Here is a 22,732-nt window from a genome sequence, read left to right as displayed (position 1 = left end):
CATCGTCGCGTCATTTTTTTTTTTTTAACCAAATCGAGTATTTTGACAATATACAATAGCCCTGTGATATGTAATGCTCTGTCCCTCACAGGGCTGATGCACACAGCAGCCCTCCCATGCTGTGCTGTTTGTATACAGTTTGTGTAGATGTCTGATTTCGCGTTTCAGAATGATGTTAACCAAGGGCATACGTTCCTGTACCTTGTATCTGCGGATTGTCAGCTTCCTCTTCCTGGTCTCTGTGTTTCGCTGCAGAAGCATGTTGCACATCTGGAAGACCTGCTGCATGACAGCATCCTGCCTGAGGTCATCTTGCCCCTGAAACAAAACAGCAGGAAAAATGATGGGTAAAATTATACCGAACATAAAAAAAAACCCACCAAGAGCTACAATAACCGAAACGACTATATACAGCGGTCTCTATGCCAAGGCATCCCAGTGCGCTTTGCTATTTAAATCTAAAAGATCACCAACGAGCCTGTGGTAAAGAAGTCAGAGGTGTACCTTAACAAGCTGCCGTCGCTCCTTCCCATCAGACCCCACGCAGTCAATGATTTTCGGGAGATTGACGCCTCCAGCCAAGCGGAAGTGAGGTTTGAATGACTGGATGGTTATCATGTTTTCGTATTTTCCAGAAGGATCCACCTGAGGACAGAAACACAATCATTAAACCGTTACCATGAACCAAACGAGACGCCTCCCTGCGTAGCGAAGCTGAACACATCCAAGTGCTTTAAACAGTACCTTTATTTCCATGGTAGGAATGACAACATCATCCAGGTTCCTTATTTTAGTTATCGGCTGCTCGGGAGGAATCGGAATCGGTTCTGCAATAAATCCCAGACGTGAATGAATGGAAACCAATTAGAGGCCATCCGTCATTTATCACCCGTTACCCGTAATGCTGTGAAGCAGCCTCACTGCACAACGGATGTGTTAACAAACACTAAACTAACCACCACAGCACTGTACCCCTAAACACCACACCAACGAACACTAAACTAACCACCACAGCACTGTACCCCTAAACACCACACCAACGAACACTAAACTAACCACCACAGCACTGTACCCCTAAACACCACACCAACGAACACTAAACTAACCACCACAGCACTGTACCCCTAAACACCACACCAACGAACACTAAACTAACCACCACAGCACTGTACCCCTAAACACCACACCAACGAACACTAAACTAACCACCACAGCACTGTACCCCTAAACACCTCACCAACGAACATTAAACTAACCACCACAGCACTGTACCCCTAAACACCACACCAACGAACACTAAACTAACCACCACAGCACTGTACCCCTAAACACCACACCAACGAACACTAAACTAACCACCACAGCACTGTACCCCTAAACACCACACCAACGAACACTAAACTAACCACCACAGCACTGTACCCCTAAACACCACACCAACGAACACTAAACTAACCACCACAGCACTGTACCCCTAAACACCACACCAACGAACATTAAACTAACCACCACAGCACTGTACCCCTAAACTAAACTAACCACACCCCTAAACACCACACCAACGAACATTAAACTAACCACCACAGCACTGTACCCCTAAACACCACACCAACGAACACTAAACTAACCACCACAGCACTGTACCCCTAAACACCACACCAACGAACACTAAACTAACCACCACAGCACTGTACCCCTAAACACCACACCAACGAACACTAAACTAACCACCACAGCACTGTACCCCTAAACACCTCACCAACGAACACTAAACTAACCACCACAGCACTGTACCCCTAAACACCACACCAACGAACATTAAACTAACCACCACAGCACTGTACCCCTAAACACCACACCAACGAACACTAAACTAACCACCACAGCACTGTACCCCTAAACACCACACCAACGAACACTAAACTAACCACCACAGCACTGTACCCCTAAACACCACACCAACGAACACTAAACTAACCACCACAGCACTGTACCCCTAAACACCACACCAACGAACACTAAACTAACCACCACAGCACTGTACCCCTAAACACCACACCAACGAACACTAAACTAACCACCACAGCACTGTACCCCTAAACACCACACCAACGAACACTAAACTAACCACCACAGCACTGTAAACTAACCACCACAGCACTGTACCCCTAAACACCACACCAACGAACACTAAACTAACCACCACAGCACTGTACCCCTAAACACCACACCAACGAACACTAAACTAACCACCACAGCACTGTACCCCTAAACACCACACCAACGAACACTAAACTACCAACGAACACTAAACTAACCACCACAGCACTGTACCCCTAAACACCACACCAACGAACACTAAACTAACCACCACAGCACTGTACCCCTAAACACCACACCAACGAACACTAAACTAACCACCACAGCACTGTACCCCTAAACACCACACCAACGAACACTAAACTAACCACCACAGCACTGTACCCCTAAACACCACACCAACGAACACTAAACTAACCACCACAGCACTGTACCCCTAAACACCACACCAACGAACACTAAACTAACCACCACAGCACTGTACCCCTAAACACCACACCAACGAACACTAAACTAACCACCACAGCACTGTACCCCTAAACACCACACCAACGAACACTAAACTAACCACCACAGCACTGTACCCCTAAACACCACACCAACGAACACTAAACTAACCACCACAGCACTGTACCCCTAAACACCACACCAACGAACATTAAACTAACCACCACAGCACTGTACCCCTAAACACCACACCAACGAACACTAAACTAACCACCACAGCACTGTACCCCTAAACACCACACCAACGAACACTAAACTAACCACCACAGCACTGTACCCCTAAACACCACACCAACGAACACTAAACTAACCACCACAGCACTGTACCCCTAAACACCACACCAACGAACATTAAACTAACCACCACAGCACTGTACCCCTAAACACCACACCAACGAACACTAAACTAACCACCACAGCACTGTACCCCTAAACACCACACCAACGAACACTAAACTAACCACCACAGCACTGTACCCCTAAACACCACACCAACGAACACTAAACTAACCACCACAGCACTGTACCCCTAAACACCACACCAACGAACACTAAACTAACCACCACAGCACTGTACCCCTAAACACCACACCAACGAACACTAAACTAACCACCACAGCACTGTACCCCTAAACACCACACCAACGAACACTAAACTAACCACCACAGCACTGTACCCCTAAACACCACACCAACGAACACTAAACTAACCACCACAGCACTGTACCCCTAAACACCTCACCAACGAACATTAAACTAACCACCACAGCACTCCCCTAAACACCACACCAACGAACACTAAACTAACCACCACAGCACTGTACCCCTAAACCCACACCAACGAACAACCTACTAACCACCACAGTGTATCTACAGAGAGGAATTTAACCCCCTCCCTGCCAACCCAATATTCCCACACAAACCCACACCTGAGCCCCAGCAGGGCTTTCCCCTGCCACAAGCTATCACAGGCTGATACAGAAGCTCAGATAGTATGCTGAAAGATTGCAGTTTATATCATGATGTCAGTGATTCAATTTGAGGAACTGCTGTACTAGCTTGTCCACAGCTGAAAAGTCTATCTGCATTGAACCACATTTGGTTGTATGTTTTTAAATGGCATTATACATATTCCCAATCAGGTATCAACCAGGGAAGTTCTGAAACCCAGGACTAAGAAAAGGGATAGTGTGAGCTTCTCAGACTGTGTGTGTGTGTGTGTGTGTATTGCATTGATGATCACTCACAATAGCAGCCCAGTACCTACTCTTTTCTGTTTTCCATTTGTTCGCGTCCATGTTGGCGAGTGTGATATAGGCATCACACAGAGTCTCAACGCCCTTGATCATCTTGCCTCTCTTTTTCCGGATCACATTAATTATGTTGAGGGCAACCTCAGACCTTTCCTAAAAAACAAACAAAACAAATGGAGTTATATAAAGTCTGCTCCTCCAAACCCAGCTTAAAACAGGCCTTTTTCACAAGGTTTTACCTCCCGAGTTATGTAAAGACATTTGACTTTTGACGGATATTAAATAAAGTTTATACTCATGCAGCTCGAAACTGGATTTGCTAGTCCTGTCAGTAACACAGGGCCACTATATCACTCGTAAAAATAAAGAAAAAAAACGAAAAAAAAAAACATTAAACACTTCAATTTCAGTGCAGTATTGCCACTAGTCTCACTTTAGCTTTTATGGTGCTCAATTATTGACAAGCATTAGTCATTGAAACAATATTGCTATGCAGCAGGTAACTGCCTCAGGCATTGGGATCTGGCTGCTGAGGAATGGGGCGCCCAGCACACAGCATCCATCCAATTAACCAGATCTGCCTTTTCAGGAGCCTGTGGCCAATTAAATGCCATAAAACCCTCAGACCATTATATCACTGCCAGGCTATTAATACATATGAAACAAAGCTCCCAGTGTGCGTATCAATGCCATTTTTTTTTAATGTGAGCTAAACTAGATGCACCTTCCTTTTTATTAGTGCAGTAAAACCAGGAATAGCACAGAATGTGATGCAGCGTGTTTCTGTCTATGTATACCACGCCCACACACCTTATCAAGCGGAGAGGTCTGCTTGGGTGCACTTTTAGACAACCTGCCTCTCGTCTGCCCTTCCAATTTGGCGAAGCTCTCGTCTCTGTTGGCGTTCACCAAGGCTAGGATGATGAAGAGAGTGTGGTGGGGGTGATCCAGAGAGGTCCTGCAGATCAGCTGCAACGAACGGGACAAGCAGGGAAACAGTATTAGCAACTGTGAGATATCCTCCCAGACCATGGATTCTAATTCTCTGATATGCCTGATATTCCTACTCGTAACTCGCAACTGCCTTTGAGATGAGGACATGAAATGTCATTGACTGGTACTCGATTGTAAAGGCAAAGGAAGGACAGCTTTTCATTTTTTGATATTAATGAATGGATTTACTTTATACCTGCCGATAAATACTTCATAAAGAAGATTACAAGTACATATGAGCTACCTAGTAGCTACTGGGCTTTCCTTTTTATGATTCTACTCATAAAATTCAGCTGAACACAACACACACACACACAAGTCAGCAAGTCAAAAAGTAGATTTAGACTTTTTTATTAAAGAGGGCTTTTAAACAAACATTCTCTTCAACACACTCCAGATTTATCAATAGGATTTTAAAAAAAGCCCTTGAGAAAACTGCACTTTAAAAAAAAAAAAAAAAAAAAAAAAAAAAAAACTGAGAATAAACTTTTGTAAAATAGTTGAACAAAGGTTTTCTTCTACAACCTTGAATTATTTATTGATTTATTTGGCAGAAACCTTTATCCAAGGAGACCGATTTAAATGAATCAAAATGGGTTTAAAAATAATAATCAGCAAAACATTCCTTAAAACAGCGCTTAAAATTGTGGAACTAGGGCCCAGGCTTATCCTTAATTTAAAACACATGTATCATCTCAGACCTTGATTCAACATAGAGCAGGATTACAGCAGGAGCACTGTATTTTCCGATTGAACCCCCCAAATAGAGTGTCACATGTAAGGGAAGCTCTCTGTACTTCTTGTGTGAAGTCCCTGCTCTGTGAATATAAAACACAGGTCTACAGAGTTCAAAACTGGAAAGATCACAATCCAAAGTGGGTTAGCAGTGCAAACAAAAGCAACGCTGAAACGAAAGCGAGTGATTCCGTATTGAAAGCAGAGGGTTCCAGTCCTAAGAAGGCATTCACATTTCTGCAATCTCAATACTGACTTTGAGTTTTTGACGTTACAGATCTGGCCTGCCCAGTTCTGCTCCCGGAAGACTACAGGTAAAATGTAATTCTAGCTCGCTGATCTCACCTGACTCAGAACATCGTGGAATCCCATTCCTCCCGCTGCCCCCCCGGGCATCTTGGCACCCATGCGAGCTGCCAGCTGGTACATCAGAGGCAGGAACTTGTAGGAAGGAATATTCTTCACACCATCCTGTTTAATGGACAATGGAGACGAATGAAAGGGGGTAGTACGGTGTAGAAATACAAGCAATAGCCCAGTGGAAGTGTGGCAGAAACAAACTTGTGTACAAAGTGTAATAAGTGTAATAATAACACATCTTTACATAACGTCCATGTGGACTGGAACACTAAACCCAGCTCAGTGCCTTCCAGCTCAGACAGTAAATATGGTACTGTATGGGGAATAATATATGTGTAGACTATGTCTAATAAGGATGAACAAAAAAAAGTACATGGCTGAAATCGTGCATGCAAAAGCACCTACGAGTGAGAAGCACAAGTGTAACAACTGGCACTGCTAGAGAGAGTAACCCTGGCTCTCATTATGAACAAGCAGTATATTGTGTCATTGTGATATCAAACAGAGCTTCAGATAAGGTTGTGAAAAAATATATAATGTGTGTATTGTAGTTGCGCTTGTTTTTATGTGGATTCTTGCCACACATCCGATTGGTACTGTGTATTTAGTTTTAATCTAAGAAGAACCAGCTTTGACCACCCGTCACACCTAACATGCAGCAGGGTAAGCGTCCCATGGAGACGGTCTCACTGCGCAGGTCCTTACCTTCAGCATGCGGTTCACCTCCTGAACAGTGGAGTTCTCCAGCCAGAGGGAGCACAGCCTGAAGATCCACATGTCGTGCTCCTCCCCCAGCTGCAGGCACTTGATGTAATTCTCCACGGCTTTGCACAGGAAGCGCTTGCGATCCTCCTGGAGGTTGGAAAGGGCTTTCACATCCAGCTCCAGCTCTCTCTGAACCTTCACCGTATACCTGAAAAAAAAAAAAAAAAAAGTCACCTTGCTCTCCACCTGCTGGTGCAGGGAAATACTGCAGTTAAGAACTTTCAGTGGGAAAACATTCCCAAGAACAAGTGCAGCTATCAAATTACAACCCAGGCGAGGAATACCAGTTAAAAGGAAGCAAACTGTACATAAATCATTTGAGAATTTAAAAATAGCCTGCGTGAAAGGGGACAATTTAAATTCTTGATCCTGTTTTTTTATGTTTTAGAAACAGTTTACTGCATATTGTATGGCTTACTTTATTATTTTATACTTGGTAAACACAGTTTTACAAGTTTTGACACTTTGCCTAATCTTTGTACATTCATTTTATAGAGTTACGCAGTGAAATTACAACTTCTGTGAACACTGAACTGTCTGAAGTCAGAAATGCCGGTCTGTTCCGCTAGCAGCCTACTTGTTGTCTCGAACTCCGTACTCTCTCATCAGGCCAACCTCTTGCTTGGCCTTCTCCAGCAGAGCCTGCTTGTTTTCAAATTCGGAGGACTTCCTGTAGTTCTCAATGCTCTGATACTGAGCATCAGAGAAGCGCGCCAGGGCCAGGAAAGCCTGCATCTTCCCGCTCTGATGCTGGGAGTTAGTACCGCCTGTGTGATCATCTATCACCTCTACAGCCTGCCGGAGAGACAAACACAGAGCTAGGGCCAGCCACCAAAACAGCAGCAGCAACATCTTCTGGCTTTTGGATTTCTGCTGTGGCAAAAGTCTTAGACACATTCAGGAGTTAATCTATATCGATGTTATGAGCATCAACAATATACTCAAAGCCTCCACTAGTGTTTTCCACTATTATAACAACTTTGACTCTTATTAATACAGCTTAGGTTGGGCGAGAAGAAACCAAGCTTGTCACTTAGCAATCTTTTATTGAAATTGATCAGAACAACTCAAAGTAAACTATACATGAGCAGTTAATACGAAGTGTTGTAGTAGCTAATCCATCACATTTACCCAGTGGTTCTCAAGGGGGAGGGGGGTGGGGGGGTCAAACAAGTTTAAATTAGAAGGGCTCATATCTGAGGTCGACTCATTGCTGACTGACATCTGTGCTGCTTCGTTGCTTCTGACTTTTACATGGTATGTTTTCTGATTGAAACAGTGAATCCAAAACCTTTTCTAGATATTTCTCCAGGATGATGCCAGGGCTCTCCAGACGCGTCTCAGCCAGCCAGTTACCGCATATTCTCAGGCACTCTGCAAACATGGGGGCCAGACCAGGTTCAAAATCCACCTGCAGAGCCCAAAACAAAAAGGAGAGAGTAACAGCCCTACGATGCCAACCACGGGACTACACAGATGTCACTCTCATCAAACGACTGCAAGGTCAGCTAACAGTGGCAAATATAATTGTTTGTATCTATTTTATTTGCGAATTTTTGTAATTGTGTGTGATTGATCGCTCTTATTCGAAATGGTTTGATTTAGATTTGTTTTCGTGTTAGTTACTGATATTATTATTCTAATTCTGTATGGTTACTTTACAATTTTTACTACTTCTTTATACTGTAGACTTCTTTCTGTTGTTACCGACACATAGAGCGTTTTGACTCACTGTGGTATGAAAGGCGCTATATAAATAAAATACATTTAAAAAAAAAAGGAAATTGAAAACCCGCCTCATCACTCAGCTTCTCAATCATCTGTCGCAAGATCCCAAGCGCCAGGCCTTCTTCCCGTTTAGCCCAGAACACCTGGGCCTCCTCGAGCTGCCAGGGCGAGACTCCATACCCCACCGTGCTGTGCTGCTTCATCTGGAACACTGCCCGCTCAGCCAGCTGGGGACAGAAGAGCAGGACAGTCCTCTTGGGGGAGCTGTGCAGTGGGCAGCTCCGTAAATTACAGCTTTTAAATGATGTTTCCATGAAGAACCTGCGTGCGCTCAAACTAAATACGCTACTCTAAGAGTGCTGTACTACGGTATTTTGTGCGTTCCTTCTTAAAAGTAAACACAAAAAACTTACATAGCACATTACATCTGTAGCTTCTGCACTGCGCCTCAGCTGCTGCCCAGTGGAGAGCCTTTTCTGTCCACTGCACCTGGTTTTGTTTCCCAGTAATGAAACCCACACACAGACCTGAGCTCAGTACAGTTGTACCTGGGTATTGCCGGCGGTCCGTGCCACTTTGGATAACTCCATAAGGTGCTGGGTGAGGACGCTCCTCAGGTACTCTTTTCTGGTGTCCTCGGCTTCCTTCTGAAGCAGGGTCTCCTGAATCACCGTCCTCAGAGCCAGAATGGGCTCCTGAAAGCTGAAGTCGCTGTCTTTGAGGAGCTGGGACTGCTGCTGCCAGTTTCTGTAGACCAACCCCAGGGCGTTATCCGTCACAGCCCTGTACAGTGAAACAAGTGGGTTACTTTAAGACATTCAACCCTGACTCCCTGCTGGAAAAAAAACTCAATGAGTTATTAATAAACCAGTGTTGCTCAAAAAGTACTCCACCGCTAGAAGTTCAGCTTTAAAGGGAAGTGTGTCATAGGAATGGACGGAGATGTTACTCTCTACACCCACAGATTCTGACAATAAGATTTCCTTATAAGTGTCATACAATAAGATATGTGGATCTCTAGATAGAAGAACAAATGTATCTTCAGATTCTATAATTATTTACAAGCATTTGTACTCATCACATTTTCATATATATATATTATACATTACGTAGAGAGAAGCTGCCCGATGCTTTCTAGCTCACTGATGCCCTGCAGCTTGCACAGAGTGGGGTAAAGAGAGTACACAGACTCCAGGCTCTCTTTGCAAAGCTCTTCGACTTCACAAACCCTGCGGAACAAAACAATCACAGCTTACGATGCGCTCCAAAGTCCCTACTGACGCTCAACTGTGGCTCACAACATCAACATCCAATATTCCAGATGGATGGTGCACACTTCTGAACCAGAAGCTGGCATGCCAAGGCTGTCACAGAACTTGCATTGGCTCCATGTTCATCTGATCTGAACAGGTGATGAAAATACTGCCTCCCATTCTAAGAAAGTTGAGCGTCAGTTAAACTGCACAAGATAATGGGAAGCTGCACTAATAGACCTTCAAGAAGGAGTACTTTCTACTCAAGGGAGTTCAACATGTGTACAACTATCCTTACCTTGCATATCTTAAACTTTCATGAAAGGCTGAGAATTCTTTCTCTCTTAAAGACTGCAGTGCACAGTACACCGATTCATGATACCCAGGTCCTGTTGCCTCATCCCTAAAAAAAAAAAAAAAAAAAAAATTACAGAAATGCACCAAATCTATTATTGAACTGAAGCCCATTAGAATCACCAGGCAGGTCAGCCATAAAGAAAGCCAAGTGAATCGTAGCAGAATAAATTATCCCTCACAATGTAAAACACCTGGAACTATTCTGTACTTGTGTGTATTACACCTTTGAACCCATGCATCTCTTTTAGTTATTAGTGTGAGGGTCATTGGTGTTGACTGAGCTCATTAACCATTCAAAGCAAAAAGCGAAAAAACAGCTGCTTGGATTTGTGATGATCGCTGCTTTTCTTACTCTGTGGAGAACAGCACTCCACACAAAATAAGCAGCTGTTTCTTCACTTGTTTCACTTGAATGGTAAATTAGCCCGATCAACAGCAGTGACCCTCGCCTGTGGAGCTGGATCCCACTAAATCAGACCAGGACTGTTTGCCTTTACCTAACAGAGGGCACATAGTCCCATTGCGTGTTCCTCCACGCCGCTTGGTAGCGGATTTCCTGTAACTCAGCGCCCCACTCCGCAGTCTCGTACTCCAGTCCTTTCAGGTAGGTCATCAGGGTGTTGCACAGCCCAAAATTCTGCAAGGCCTAGCAAAGAAATGCTGTGATATGAGAACAGAGCAACAACTGACCTTGTGTACAACAGATTTACTGAAATATATCAATAAAGTACACTGTAAACCAAAGAGACTAGCATCTGCCGCCAGAATGAGAACCTAACCTGTATTATTCCTGCTTGACGGGTGACAGGAGATAAAGTCGTATGAAGGTCGTAGGAAATAAGGGCCCTGCCCCACATGGCTTCATGTTCATATGTTCTTATTCTGCATGAAGGCAAAAAGACAAAAATCACATTTGATCTCATTTGTTTACAGCTCATTAATTTGCTTGCAACTAAAAAAAAAAAAAAACATGCAGAAAATCTCTCTTACCTAGTGAGAGGATGTAGAATTGTGCCCCCACCACAACCGTAGAGACTATCAGGCTCTCCTATACTTGTGTACACTTCGATGAGAAGGTCCTAAAGGATCAAGGGCAGCCGCTTTTTTATCCGATGTGTGAGGCGAATGGTTTTGGGGTGACCTAAACATTGGCTTGGGGTTTCCGCCTTTTAAGTTTTATCACTGACACAACAAAATGATCACAAAGGGCACTTTAAAAAGTTTTAGTAGTACTATAGTTTCTACTGCCTAGAACAGAATATAACTATAAAAACTACTACAGCCCTGCATAAGCCGGGCTTGTCAAACAAAGACCGCAAATCCCATAGAAAACAGAAACGCATTTACCGGCAACACATTACCTGCAAGCTTATGCCAGTCTCCTCTTTGCTTTTGTCACTTAAGCTGGCGATTGTAAAGTTCTGGCTTGTATCTTCAAACACGATTCTTCGAGAGGTTTGGGCTGCGGCCCTGCTCGTAATAAAAGGGAACAGCAAAGAGAAAATGTAAAATATAAAATAACAAAAGCCTCAGTTCGGTTTCACTGCTCCTCCTCCCCCTCCTCCTTTTTGCTACTGTACCTCCTGCTCGCTTCTTTGTCGGATTTGATCTTGTCCACATAGATTTCTGAGTAGAGGAGAGCTGTGAAGTGAGCCGCACACGACTGCGCTGCCATGGCAACCTCCAGGTAGTTTAATTCCAGCCAGAAGTTATCGTCACAAGCAGTACCAGAGATGAGGCTGAACAAGAAGTAACAAAAACACAAAGCGAGATGAAGTGCTATTTAAAGTGACTCCAGGAGCCTGGTGTTGGCACACCTGATTTTTTTCCTCTCAATACATACCCTCTTATTGGCCTCTTTTGTCTCCTTAAATAATCAACAACAGCCAGCATTGTTCGTAACGATGTTTTATCCAACTGTCCATGGGTCAGACTCTCCGTCTCTATTTGCAAAATAAAATAACCAATCAGTAAATGCATACCACATATGAATAAACACGAAAGGCTTCTCCTCAAAAAGTTTATTTCTGGAACATCTACTTGACAGGTGAAAATCTCTGGCATTTCGTTGCCGTTATCCCGCTAGAACACTTCATGGTACAGTTACAGTAAGCAAACATACCACAGGCATCTTTGCATCGACTACACTTGGATCTTTCATTTTATACACTCCATGTGCTCCCTCTGTATGTTGAAACTATTTGGAGGACATTAATAATGTCATTTGGGGTTTTCAGGGTATGCACAACCGAGAGGTTACAGATAAATGGATCTTGAAAACTTTACTCAGAGCAGAGTGAAAATAACAGTTACCCCAGTGCCCCCAGTAGTTGGCTCTGCGTGTATGAAACCTGAATCTACAATAGCAGGTGTATCACACCTGAATCTACAATAGCAGGTGTATCATACCTGAATCTACAATAGCAGGTGTATCAAACCTGAATCTACAATAGCAGGTGTATCAAACCTGAATCTACAATAGCAGGTGTATCATACCTGGATCTACAATAGCAGGCGTACCATACCTGAATCTACAATAGCAGGTGTGGCAGATCTGCTGGAGACAGACACAGCTTTAGAGCAGGAGGTGAAGAACCCCTGGATGTGACGCGACAGCAACGAGCGCCAGGAACTGTCAGCATCATGCAGGAGGATGTCATGAATCAAGTAGGGGAGAACCGTCCGGCAGAAATCAGTCTTCACCTGGGGCACAGCAAGGGGTTACATTAGAACAAGGAACACAACTACCCTGTGCTATAAACAGAAGGCAGGATTGCTACAGAGAAGACTCTTTGGGATAGATTTTCAAAGCATTTACAGCAGTCTTGAATTAACTCCTATTTTTTGGGGGTTTTTTTAGGAGTAGGAAAAAAAAGCTGCAGATTTTATAAAACTAGAACCAAACAACTTAAGTACTGCTGTTCCAGCCTTTTATACATATTAAAAAAGATGCGTGGTTCTCAGTTTCAGATCGTTTACGTGGAATTTTCTCCTTTCAAAAAACTGTTCAGTAAACACTGGAGTAAACTCTTTGAAAATATTGCCCTTGTTTTCTGTCTGTTGGAATGCGTGTTAAATAAGTAATGGATGATGCTTAGAAGAGGCCCCTGATTGAGTGATTACCCCAACAAGCTACAATCACATTCTCCCTTTTTCTTGTTATACATTTTAGCGTGTGCATGTACTGCAGTTTACTCTCTGCATTGAACAGCAGCAATACTCAGGCTGTCAGCACATCAATCACATGGCTGATATGAATACAGAGGACCATGCAAGTCTAAAACCCTAATGAACTACAGGATTGTAAAGACATGGTTGGAACAACGAAACAGAGGTGTTCTTCCACAACGAGACAGTAAACAAACTATTGATGAAAGAGTGTGCTGCGCTTTGAGAATGGCCCCCAAGTCTCTCTCCCTCACACCTGACACAGAGGTCCCAGGAGCAGCAGGGCTTCACACTTCACCCCCCCACTGTCTAGAAGGGCACAAGTCAGTGTCTTCAGCCAGGTGTCATGGCAACCATTCTGTGGAATCCAGAGGTCAACATTGTCCAGGATCTCTGTGGGGTCAGGCATGGCCTCTTCCACAGGCCCTTCGGGAAGCTTTTATAAAATAAATAAATAAATACAAATTTATATATATATATATATATATATATATATATATATATATATATATATATATATATATATATATATATATATATATATATCCTTCTTTCTTTGTGTTTGTGGCTACTTTCAACGCAACCCTAAAGCACCTGGTTATATTAAAACAGACTAACATATCAGCTTTGTGGAAAATATTTTAAATGTAGCTTTCTTTTTTGCTTTAAGTCAAAAGCAAGGCAGATGATAACTGAAGTTTCAGCTGTGCTTTCGCATCCCCAATGTTGTGGAAGTAATTGTATTGAGCCCCTACCTTTTTTTTTGCTGCTCTAAAAGGGTTAAAGTAAAACAGCATGGGATCGTTGTTCTCTTTGTGTTTCTCCCAGAACTGGATGCCAGACCGCGTGGCCAATATGCTCTTCAGACAGGTGGCAGCTGCAGAACGAACTTCAATGCTAGCCGAGGAAACAGTGAGCACGATGCACTTGGGTTAGCACAATGCTTCATTAAACAAACACCAGCGCCTAGCACTAAAAGGCAACTTTCTCTGCAACCCTTATAAACAGAAGGCGGGATTGCTGAGCCGAGGTTAGACCCTTTGTCTTCCATCTGTTGGATTAGCAATAGGTTATGCTTCGAAGATACCCCTGATTGAGCGATTACCCCACCCCAACCAGCTGAAATCAGATGCTCTATTTTTGTACTTTTTACTCCTTGCATAGGTTAGCAGCAATACTCAGACCATCTGTACGTCAATCACATGGCCGATATCACATGTTAAAGATGTTAGTTAAGAAATGCTTAAGTAACCACTTACCAGTGATCGGTCAATGCGTTATTTACTGAGTTCAGGACGATGTAGATCCACTGGAACTCCTTCTCCTGAAAAAGATCCTGAGCTCTCGAGTTCAACTGGTCTCTCTTGTGCAACAAGGCGATTGTGGAGAAATCGACAGGACCAATCTCTCCAAGGCAGCCCCCAGCAGCCTCTGCATGCAGGCATGATGCAGAACTCAAATCGCATCATGCATTACAATCAAATCTCTTGTAGTGATCCGTTCTAGCTTTCAATTCATTATTAGAATTACTGACAGGTGCCCAACAGCAGTCCTATAAAAGGTCTGCTGTCGTCCACGGCTTTCCTTGCTTTCTATGAATCACTTTGCTCCATTTTCTTTGACATTCTGCGAGCAGCACTTTGAGATATTAAATGTACTGATAGTCTGTCTAACTTTACAGCCTTTCTTAGTTTTGAAAAAAAAAAAAAAAAAAAAAAAAAAAAAAAACCTCATACGTGGCCCCAAACTTTTGCACACGACAGTATTTCCGTGCCAGGTTCACATGCTGAAAGCAGTGTTGTTGGAACTGCATTTGTGAATATTGAAATTAAAGCCCCTGAATTTGATACCAACGTTGTATTCAATACACAACATCTCCCTTCTGTCCCCTTAGCACCTAACTTACTGCTATCTAGAGCTATCCTAAGTTATCTTACCATTATTGTTGTACTACACTTGCAAGTTATTAATCTCATCCTAAAACGATTTCTGGTCATAACGTGAAAATCGCTGCACCACAAACATGCAAATGAACACGTTAATGAGATGTCAGACTTGTCAAAGCAACCATTAATGATTCTCTGAATGGCTTACCTAGGATGTCTTTTCCTCCTGGGTGACTTACTGCTGCTTTGCAAAGCTGCAGCAGGTTCATAACCAGCTTCACCAACACACTGTCCTGAGGGTCATCTAAATTAAATCAAATACAAACGTGAACGCATTACCTTTGCCCTCCAGACACATCATTAACATAATGTACAAAACTCTCTGCCCATATTGTTCAGTGTATTGTGCATTTTACATCACAGTATAACATTGCACATAAACACTGACCTGAAACGTTCTGCACGCCCCTAGTGTGGTAATATGAATGAAAATGCTATAGAATGTCTTGCTGTATCAGAGCCAAAATCATGTAACTGGTATTACGCAGCAGCCTGTGCAAACCACACAAGTGAACATAATGAACAAAAAGCACAAAGACCTTCACCTTGGCATTCTTTAAGCAGGTCCTTCATCTGTGCCTTGAGGAGATGAAGCTGTTTTTTGAGATCGTTTAGTCCCTCGAGTCTGGTCAACGGCAACGAGTCACAGGAAGAGACTGACAGGAAATGGTTTATCTCCTGTGAGAGACACATTTTAGATATATTTTAGTTATTTTTCTGCTTTGTGCATATTCCTCAATTCTCTTGGTTGTCTTTAATCAAGTTTTGGTTTTAATAAGCGTGGCTGTACAGACGCATACGCAGGTTGTGTGTTACCTCTAACAGAGTGAAGGTTCCTTTGCTGTATTTGATCCTCTGTTGCGCTGCTCGCAGCTCCCTGAAGGCAGGTCGGTCGGGGAAAGGCTCCAGCAGCTTGATTGCTTTGTACAGGTTTTCATTGTCCTTGTTATCGATCACCAGGAACTTCAACAAGCTCAACACCTGGAGAACGAGAAAAGAAATCCACTTAAACAAAAAAACAAAAAACAAAAACCAGCACATAGCCAAGCCAAGGAACACAGATATCCATACAAACTGCCAGTTAACAGACACCTGTGTCAGAGAGACATATCTACCACAAAGACTCACACATGGTTAGCGAGGGCTTGATTTGAAAAGTCTAAAAAGCACCGTTATGTATTTTTGAGGCTGTCAGATGAACTGAATAAACCATCAGCTTTGTGCACTGACCGGCACTAACTTGCTGCATCCTATTTCATACTGTATTTCAGTTACATTAGCACTTACTGTCCTTAAACATTAATCCTGCATTGTAACCCTGTAAAGAGCCGTCCCTCGCACCTGCTGACCAATCTCTGGCTGCTCGCTGACCAGCCCGGTGAGCGTCCCCACGATGACCTGCAGGTGCTTCTCCAAGGCGTCTCCGCAGAACTCCACCGCAGTCTGGCACACAGAGCTCAGGAGGTCACAGCAGAGGGAGAAGCTGCGAGTCGACACCTCATCCAGGACAGCGGCTCTGCATAAGGAGGGGAAAGAGCTGCTTCAGCTTCAGCAGGGTTAGAAACCACCCAGTCCTGGGTTTCAGAACCCACCTCAATGAAGTTTGACCCCTGTTAAATATGTCATCTTTCCTCCCCTGCAGCTACCTGAACAACTCCTTACAGTAAATCTAGATTCAGCAGGTGCCCGATTGCTGGCACCTGGTCATTTCAACAACACCTAAACCCAGAACTGGGTGTAGAATGACTCCAACCCTGGTGTCAGGAAATGTCCATTCAACATCAAGACGGACAAGAGTCCCCATTCATGCCAGTATGATCTCAAGCAGTTGAAATACGAATGGGAATTTCAAAAGAGATGGTTCCGGGTGGGTAAACAGAAACACAAATAATCTAACGCAGAACGTTCCCTTTTGTTTAGTTTCGTACTCAACATGCTGCAATGCACCACTGAGATGCAGTGTAACTGCGGATCTTCTCACCTGCTGTTTATGTGATGAATCAGAGTGTAGATCACGTCCCTCAGGACAAACGCCCAGGCTCCCCCGAGGCCGTCCTTCACTTCCTTGAGCAGCAGGTTCACAAACAGGCGGTACATCAGCAGGATCCTGTGCTTCTCATACACATTGCTTGTCTCGGCCGCCTGCTTGCCAATGGCCAAGAGAATCTTCTGAATTGAAATCTGCAGTGAAGCATTTGAAGAAGAAGAAAGCGAGCCGGTTAAGCACAGCACATGCCGAATTACAGACACAGCAGCCGGGGTGATTACTTTACACGGTCTGCAGTGCAGTAGCTATAGTGTAGAATTTCAAACACCCAGTTGTACACTGACAACCATTCCTTTGAAACAGGGTATTTCAGGATGTCAGTATATGGTAGTTACAGTAAAATACGTTACTGGCAGTGCAGCATTTAACTTAAAAGAAAGGACGAAAATAAACCAGCAAGATATCCCTAAACATTTGTTTAAAAAAAATGTTACCATTGCCAACCACTTCCTGCTTAATCCCTGAATGAATAAATGAATTGGACATGTTTGGACAGCCAGCTGCTCTTATTTACACTGCTTATTCATTTTCAGTTGGCTTTCCAGGTGGCAGCTATTGTGTGCACGGTCTCGTCTGACACCGACATCACCGCGAACAGCAGGATACTTACTGGGTTCTTGGAAAGAATTGCCACCAGGCTTTTGAGGTTGGTACCGTGGCACTTGCTGATGTAGTCCAGTGTAGCTTTTATCACATACGATGGGAAGTGGGGTGGATTAGGAGCAGGGTCCAGTTCTCTAAATCGGAAAAAAAACATTTTAAAATGACATAGCTTACTGGAGAATGACTAATGTAACATATATTCAATGGGTATAGTGCACAGTAAAAACCTGAAAGAATGTATCGTTGGTGTTCCCAGCACAGGACAGTACAGTATATAGTTAAAGGGGTTGTTCTACAGTTATTTCTGGAGATTTTTGGCTAAAAAAAATATATAGTCCTCAATAAATACCACATCAGCAAAAGCTAAAGAAACACTGTTAAGAAATGTAAAAAATAATGAATGAAGCATTAGCAAGTATGGCAAAGCCTAAACATTACAAGAGTAGCAGTAGTAAATTGTGTAAAAAACATCATGCTCAGCTTTAAAGATATTATAACAAGAGATTATATATACATATTTTTTACCCTACAAAGTTCACCAGCTCTGCTCCTTCCCCCGCCTCCTTGTTCGCACTCTCATACACAGTCATCAGTAGCTCCACTACAATCTCTGGAAGGTTGTTGTGAATCAAATTGTCAATTTGCTGTAAAATAACACAAGTAAAACACACCTGTAAGTATATAAATAAAAAGCACCTGGGATTCTTTTGCTGTGAATAACCTCTCTCGTGGTAGTTGTTTGTGTTTTCTGCGTGTACTTGTTTCCCCAGGCAGCTGGGAATAACCTCTCTCGTGGTGGGTGTTTGTGTTTTCTGCGCGTACCTGTTTCCCCAGGCAGCTGGGAATAACCTCTCTCATGGTGGGTGTTTGTGTTTTCTGCGCGTACCTGTTTCCCCAGGCAGCTGTCCTCCTTCAGTAGGTCGTACACCTTGGTTGCTTTCTCTCTCTGCAGCGCCAGCTCGTTTGCTTTATGCCCGTGAACGGCGAAATAAGGAAGAATGTTAACCATGATCTTAGGAAAGCAGTCTGCTAGCAGCTCCTTCCAGTCCTTTCCAATCTGCTGTCCAATAGACTTCACCTGCTCAAAGTCACTGAGGAGCACTAGGTGTGGGACCAAGACTTTGTAGCAGGGCCTTCAAAACACAAATAAATACATAAATAAAAAAAAAGATCAAACACCACAGATAAATCAGACTTGGGTTACAAAAACACAATTTCTACTAGTTGCTAAATGTCATTCAAAGTCACCACAGATATAACAACTGGCCACCTAGTGGCGCTGTGTGCTATGCAATAAAAACAAACATTATAAAAGTAAGGTGATTCCCAGCGTTTAGCTGTGGGACTCAAACATTTGAAACATGACTGAAACCGATTTAAATCAATGGCATTCCTCTCGAGTAACCTTCTTAAAGTCAGATGACCGGCTGTGTTGATCTGTTCACCTGTAAAACTCCTGGAGGGTGGGGTAATTCAGTAGAACATAGGGGAAGGTTGACAGTGTGTACTCCTTCTGCTTCAGCCACTCTGTGATCAGGTAATCCAAATGGGAGCGCAGGAAGCTCTCCACGCTCCTGTAGCCCAAGGTCTCAGAGATGGCACACAGAACCTATTCCAATACAAGTCAACAATACAGCTATAGCATATGTAACATAATTTTGATCTTTTATTTAGGTGGGAGGGCGCTACTGCATGGGACAACCTTACAACATTGTTGGTTTGCTGTACCGTGTTTCCAGCTTTGGGCAGGCTTTAAGTATATTTTGCTCATCAGATACAAGTTTAACGTTTTGCAGTATCAGTGGACAAAGCTTGCCTTCTTTATCAGCTGATGGTCAATCCCATTCTCTCTGTGGGACTGGAATAGTGCAAACAGAGCTTGCTTCTCACAGACTGGGCTGCAGCACAGAACCACCGAAATCACCTTCAGCAAGGTGGCTTTCCGGTTAACCTGTTCATCCTGGAGCTCCTCGGACATGCTCCCGCTCTGAAAGAAACCGAATTCCAGAATCTGCTTACAGACACTCCATCACAACGGCATGGAAACAATAACATCACTTTAAATCTACCAAAAGGAGCTTTCTCTAATTTGGATTTAGCTTATCAGAGATAACATATAACAAGGTACGACAGAGATGCAAGTAAGTCTCCCAAAGCATAGCAGTGTGATCAGTTCCTGGTTTTACTTTGAGCTTGGTTAGCCCCAGTGTATAGGTAACAATCTCAGGTGTGTCTTATTATACTCAGAGTAAAACCAGGAATGGATCAAACTGAGTTTAATAAGACACACCTGAGCCTGTCATATACACTGGCTAATCAAGCTCTTAGTAACTGCTATGCAAAAGGAGTCTTATTTCCGTTCCTGTACAGCGTAAGGTTCTGTCACACTACACAAAATCATTTTCAGTTCTCAACAGGAGAGCTGCACCTTTAATCTCATTCCGTCCTGTGCTTTCAAGTACACATTCTCAAAGGCCTGCAGCTGGAGTTTCAGCGGGAGCATCTTGAGCTTCCCAGAATGGTGTGGCACAACCTCCTGAAAGAGCCTGGAAAGACAAGGAGGGGTTCAGGTGACATGTAACAAGCATGTGTGGCATCAAGGGACTTGGGAAATGCAGTGCCGTGAATCAGGAACTGCAGTCTGCAGAGCTTCAAATCACTTCATCAAACCGCCTGCATGCATGCAAAAAACATAACGCAACAGAAAATGAGACCTGCTGATCTTCTCTGAGAACAAAGAACGCTGATCTACTGGACAGTCCAAAAAGTTGCTGTAAATCAGCGGAGACAAGGTTTTTTGTTGCTAAGCTCTGGGCCCGACTATGACATTCAATGCCAAGCAATCTGAGGAAAACCAGCAGAATTGAATAATTTCAGTCTAAATTGAAGACATCTATCTGTGTGTGTGCTTTTCCAAGTTAGCACCGATTCTAACAACTTGTGATTAGTGATCCTCTCTATTTTAATAGGGAAGCACCCTGGGATGCCTTGATATGAAGATATAGGATAGAAGAGTATATTTGTACAGCACGGTGCTTCACATGCTTCAAGTAACCAGAACCACCTGTTGACAGACATGGCCACAAGCAGACGGACATGATGGTGACTGTCAGCAAGAAGCTCTGGAAAGGCACTGGATACGGAGAGCTCCTCTTCCCCCACACAGAACACAGCCCAGTTACAATGGGGATCCGCCTGCAGTAAAGAAGCAAAGACCTTGTAAGACCAGCGATTTCCTTACAAAGGCAAACTTGAAACACATGCTGAATGAAAACAGCAATAAAACCAAGCCACAGGCAAAAACAGCAGTACATACCTACCAATCGTAAACTCAGACCCACATAACATTTCCTATCTGGTTTTATGGTTCCAGAATACAAACAGAATTTTATTTGTGTGTTCTCACTTAAACCAGCTGTGCACAACTGCCAGACTGCAGTGTATTTAGTTGTCCATACCCACCTCTAGCAGAGCGACCATGCACTTCACAAGTGCAGCTCTGACTGAAGCAGTGGCGCTCCCAGTCTTTCCCAATTGCCTAGAAACAAAACCATAAACACTCTTAAAGAAACTTGTACCAGAAAACTAAATACTTTAATATTAAATGTTGCCCAGTACACATGTGTAACACAGCAGACAAACAGCACTGCATTTTATAACAGTTTTGCTATTTGATTCATTATTTAATACCAGGTGTGCGTATTTAATAACAGGTCATTTAAAGCACTGATGTTTGTTCTTTTCTTTCTTTTGAATATAAAGGCTGTACCAGAAAGCTGACACCACTGTGAGCAGCGTTCCCTGCACGTGCCCCATCTCATCAGCACTGCTCCTGCCGAGGCTCCTGATCGAGGGAATCAGGTTCAGCAGTATGACAGCACAGGTCTCCTGGTCCCGGCGATACAGAGAGCAAACATCTCTGCAGGCAAGAGAGGATTCATTTATTAGTATTTCAATGATTGCACCTGTTTCCCCCCACCTGGGAATTTCTCAAACACCTATACATGACGTTACTACATTGCAAGCCATTTATATTCCAGGATCTGGGAGTCAGAGAAAGGAAAAGGAATTCTTACGCTAGAGGTCTCAGCAGAGTGTCAAAATCCTCTGGGGTTAAAGAGGTATCTTCTGCTGGCAGTTCTCTCAACAGGGTCAAATACTAAAAAAGAACATATGGAGAACAACAAATCACATTTTCTGATTATCTTTGCACATCTCATTCCAGCTCAGATTAACAGGAAGGTCAAAAACCCTAAGCAGTCCTTCCTCTGGTGAACTGTCCCAGACTGTCTCACAGAAGAGTCCTGCTCACCATGTGCAGGTGTAGGGGCTTGGTGCGGTCGGCAAGGTTGATTAACAGCAGCAGTTTCCGTCGGAGATCAGCCGGTCTGAAAGGAAGCCCATGGATCAATTCAGAGGAAGCGCACAGGCACAGAAACTTCAGAGTGTCCAGGAATGCTAAATCCTGCTTGGACAAGTGCTCTTCTGCCAAGACGCTCTTCGCACCTGCAATGCACAAACAATAGGGCTTCAGAACTTACACAGGGCTGATCTGTAACCATACAGACAAACAAATGATCTGCTTGTGACCTTTTATTACATATACAGGGCTAGCGTTACACGTCACTTTGGGTAAATCCACACACTTGTTTCTTGTTTGTTCTTGTTCAAGGGGAACCTAGGGAAGAGCCCTCATTCTAACTGCATGCAATTTACAGTTATTGTGAGAAAATCTGAATGTTGTTTAAACATTTCTCAACCTCAGGCCGGACCTTAAATCAAAGGGAACCGAATAGCCGACTATTTGTCACAGCATGTAAATCTGGTATTATTTTCAGAAGATGACACCACGAATGATTTGTATACTGTAACGAATACTAGTCGTTAAATTCCTTATCCCCCACGCCCCCTACATAT

At 43.4% G+C, this 22,732-nt stretch overlaps 1 protein-coding gene across 4 annotated transcripts in view; it reads right to left on the bottom strand.

Annotated features, from left to right (window-relative positions):
• The window catches only part of atm (ATM serine/threonine kinase), a 41,495-nt gene that overhangs the window by 6,292 nt on the left and 12,471 nt on the right, over positions 1–22,732 (bottom strand). For 3 of the 4 annotated variants that reach the window (XM_041233299.1, XM_041233298.1, XM_041233297.1), the window contains exons 18-56: positions 22,128–22,321; positions 21,892–21,974; positions 21,585–21,734; positions 21,278–21,353; positions 20,880–21,010; positions 20,244–20,361; positions 19,632–19,802; positions 19,261–19,424; positions 18,702–18,948; positions 18,341–18,459; positions 17,823–17,949; positions 17,147–17,346; positions 16,507–16,681; positions 15,982–16,146; positions 15,711–15,843; positions 15,314–15,409; positions 14,479–14,650; positions 13,975–14,116; positions 13,476–13,655; positions 12,577–12,754; positions 11,895–11,994; positions 11,632–11,790; positions 11,413–11,521; positions 11,042–11,130; positions 10,831–10,933; positions 10,549–10,697; positions 9,993–10,097; positions 9,551–9,670; positions 8,990–9,224; positions 8,510–8,668; positions 8,005–8,124; positions 7,291–7,508; positions 6,654–6,861; positions 5,934–6,059; positions 4,671–4,829; positions 3,875–4,013; positions 745–827; positions 505–645; positions 202–318 (exon numbers count right to left, since the gene is read on the bottom strand). In XM_041233299.1, coding sequence (XP_041089233.1) covers positions 202–318; positions 505–645; positions 745–827; positions 3,875–4,013; positions 4,671–4,829; positions 5,934–6,059; positions 6,654–6,861; positions 7,291–7,508; positions 8,005–8,124; positions 8,510–8,668; positions 8,990–9,224; positions 9,551–9,670; positions 9,993–10,097; positions 10,549–10,697; positions 10,831–10,933; positions 11,042–11,130; positions 11,413–11,521; positions 11,632–11,790; positions 11,895–11,994; positions 12,577–12,754; positions 13,476–13,655; positions 13,975–14,116; positions 14,479–14,650; positions 15,314–15,409; positions 15,711–15,843; positions 15,982–16,146; positions 16,507–16,681; positions 17,147–17,346; positions 17,823–17,949; positions 18,341–18,459; positions 18,702–18,948; positions 19,261–19,424; positions 19,632–19,802; positions 20,244–20,361; positions 20,880–21,010; positions 21,278–21,353; positions 21,585–21,734; positions 21,892–21,974; positions 22,128–22,321 — 5,660 coding nt within the window. The other variant, XM_041233300.1, reaches the window with a different exon arrangement.

This window comes from Polyodon spathula, chromosome 30 (assembly GCF_017654505.1).
Source record: "Polyodon spathula isolate WHYD16114869_AA chromosome 30, ASM1765450v1, whole genome shotgun sequence".
Lineage (NCBI taxonomy): Eukaryota > Metazoa > Chordata > Actinopteri > Acipenseriformes > Polyodontidae > Polyodon > Polyodon spathula.
This window is presented reverse-complemented; position numbering and strand designations above follow the sequence as displayed.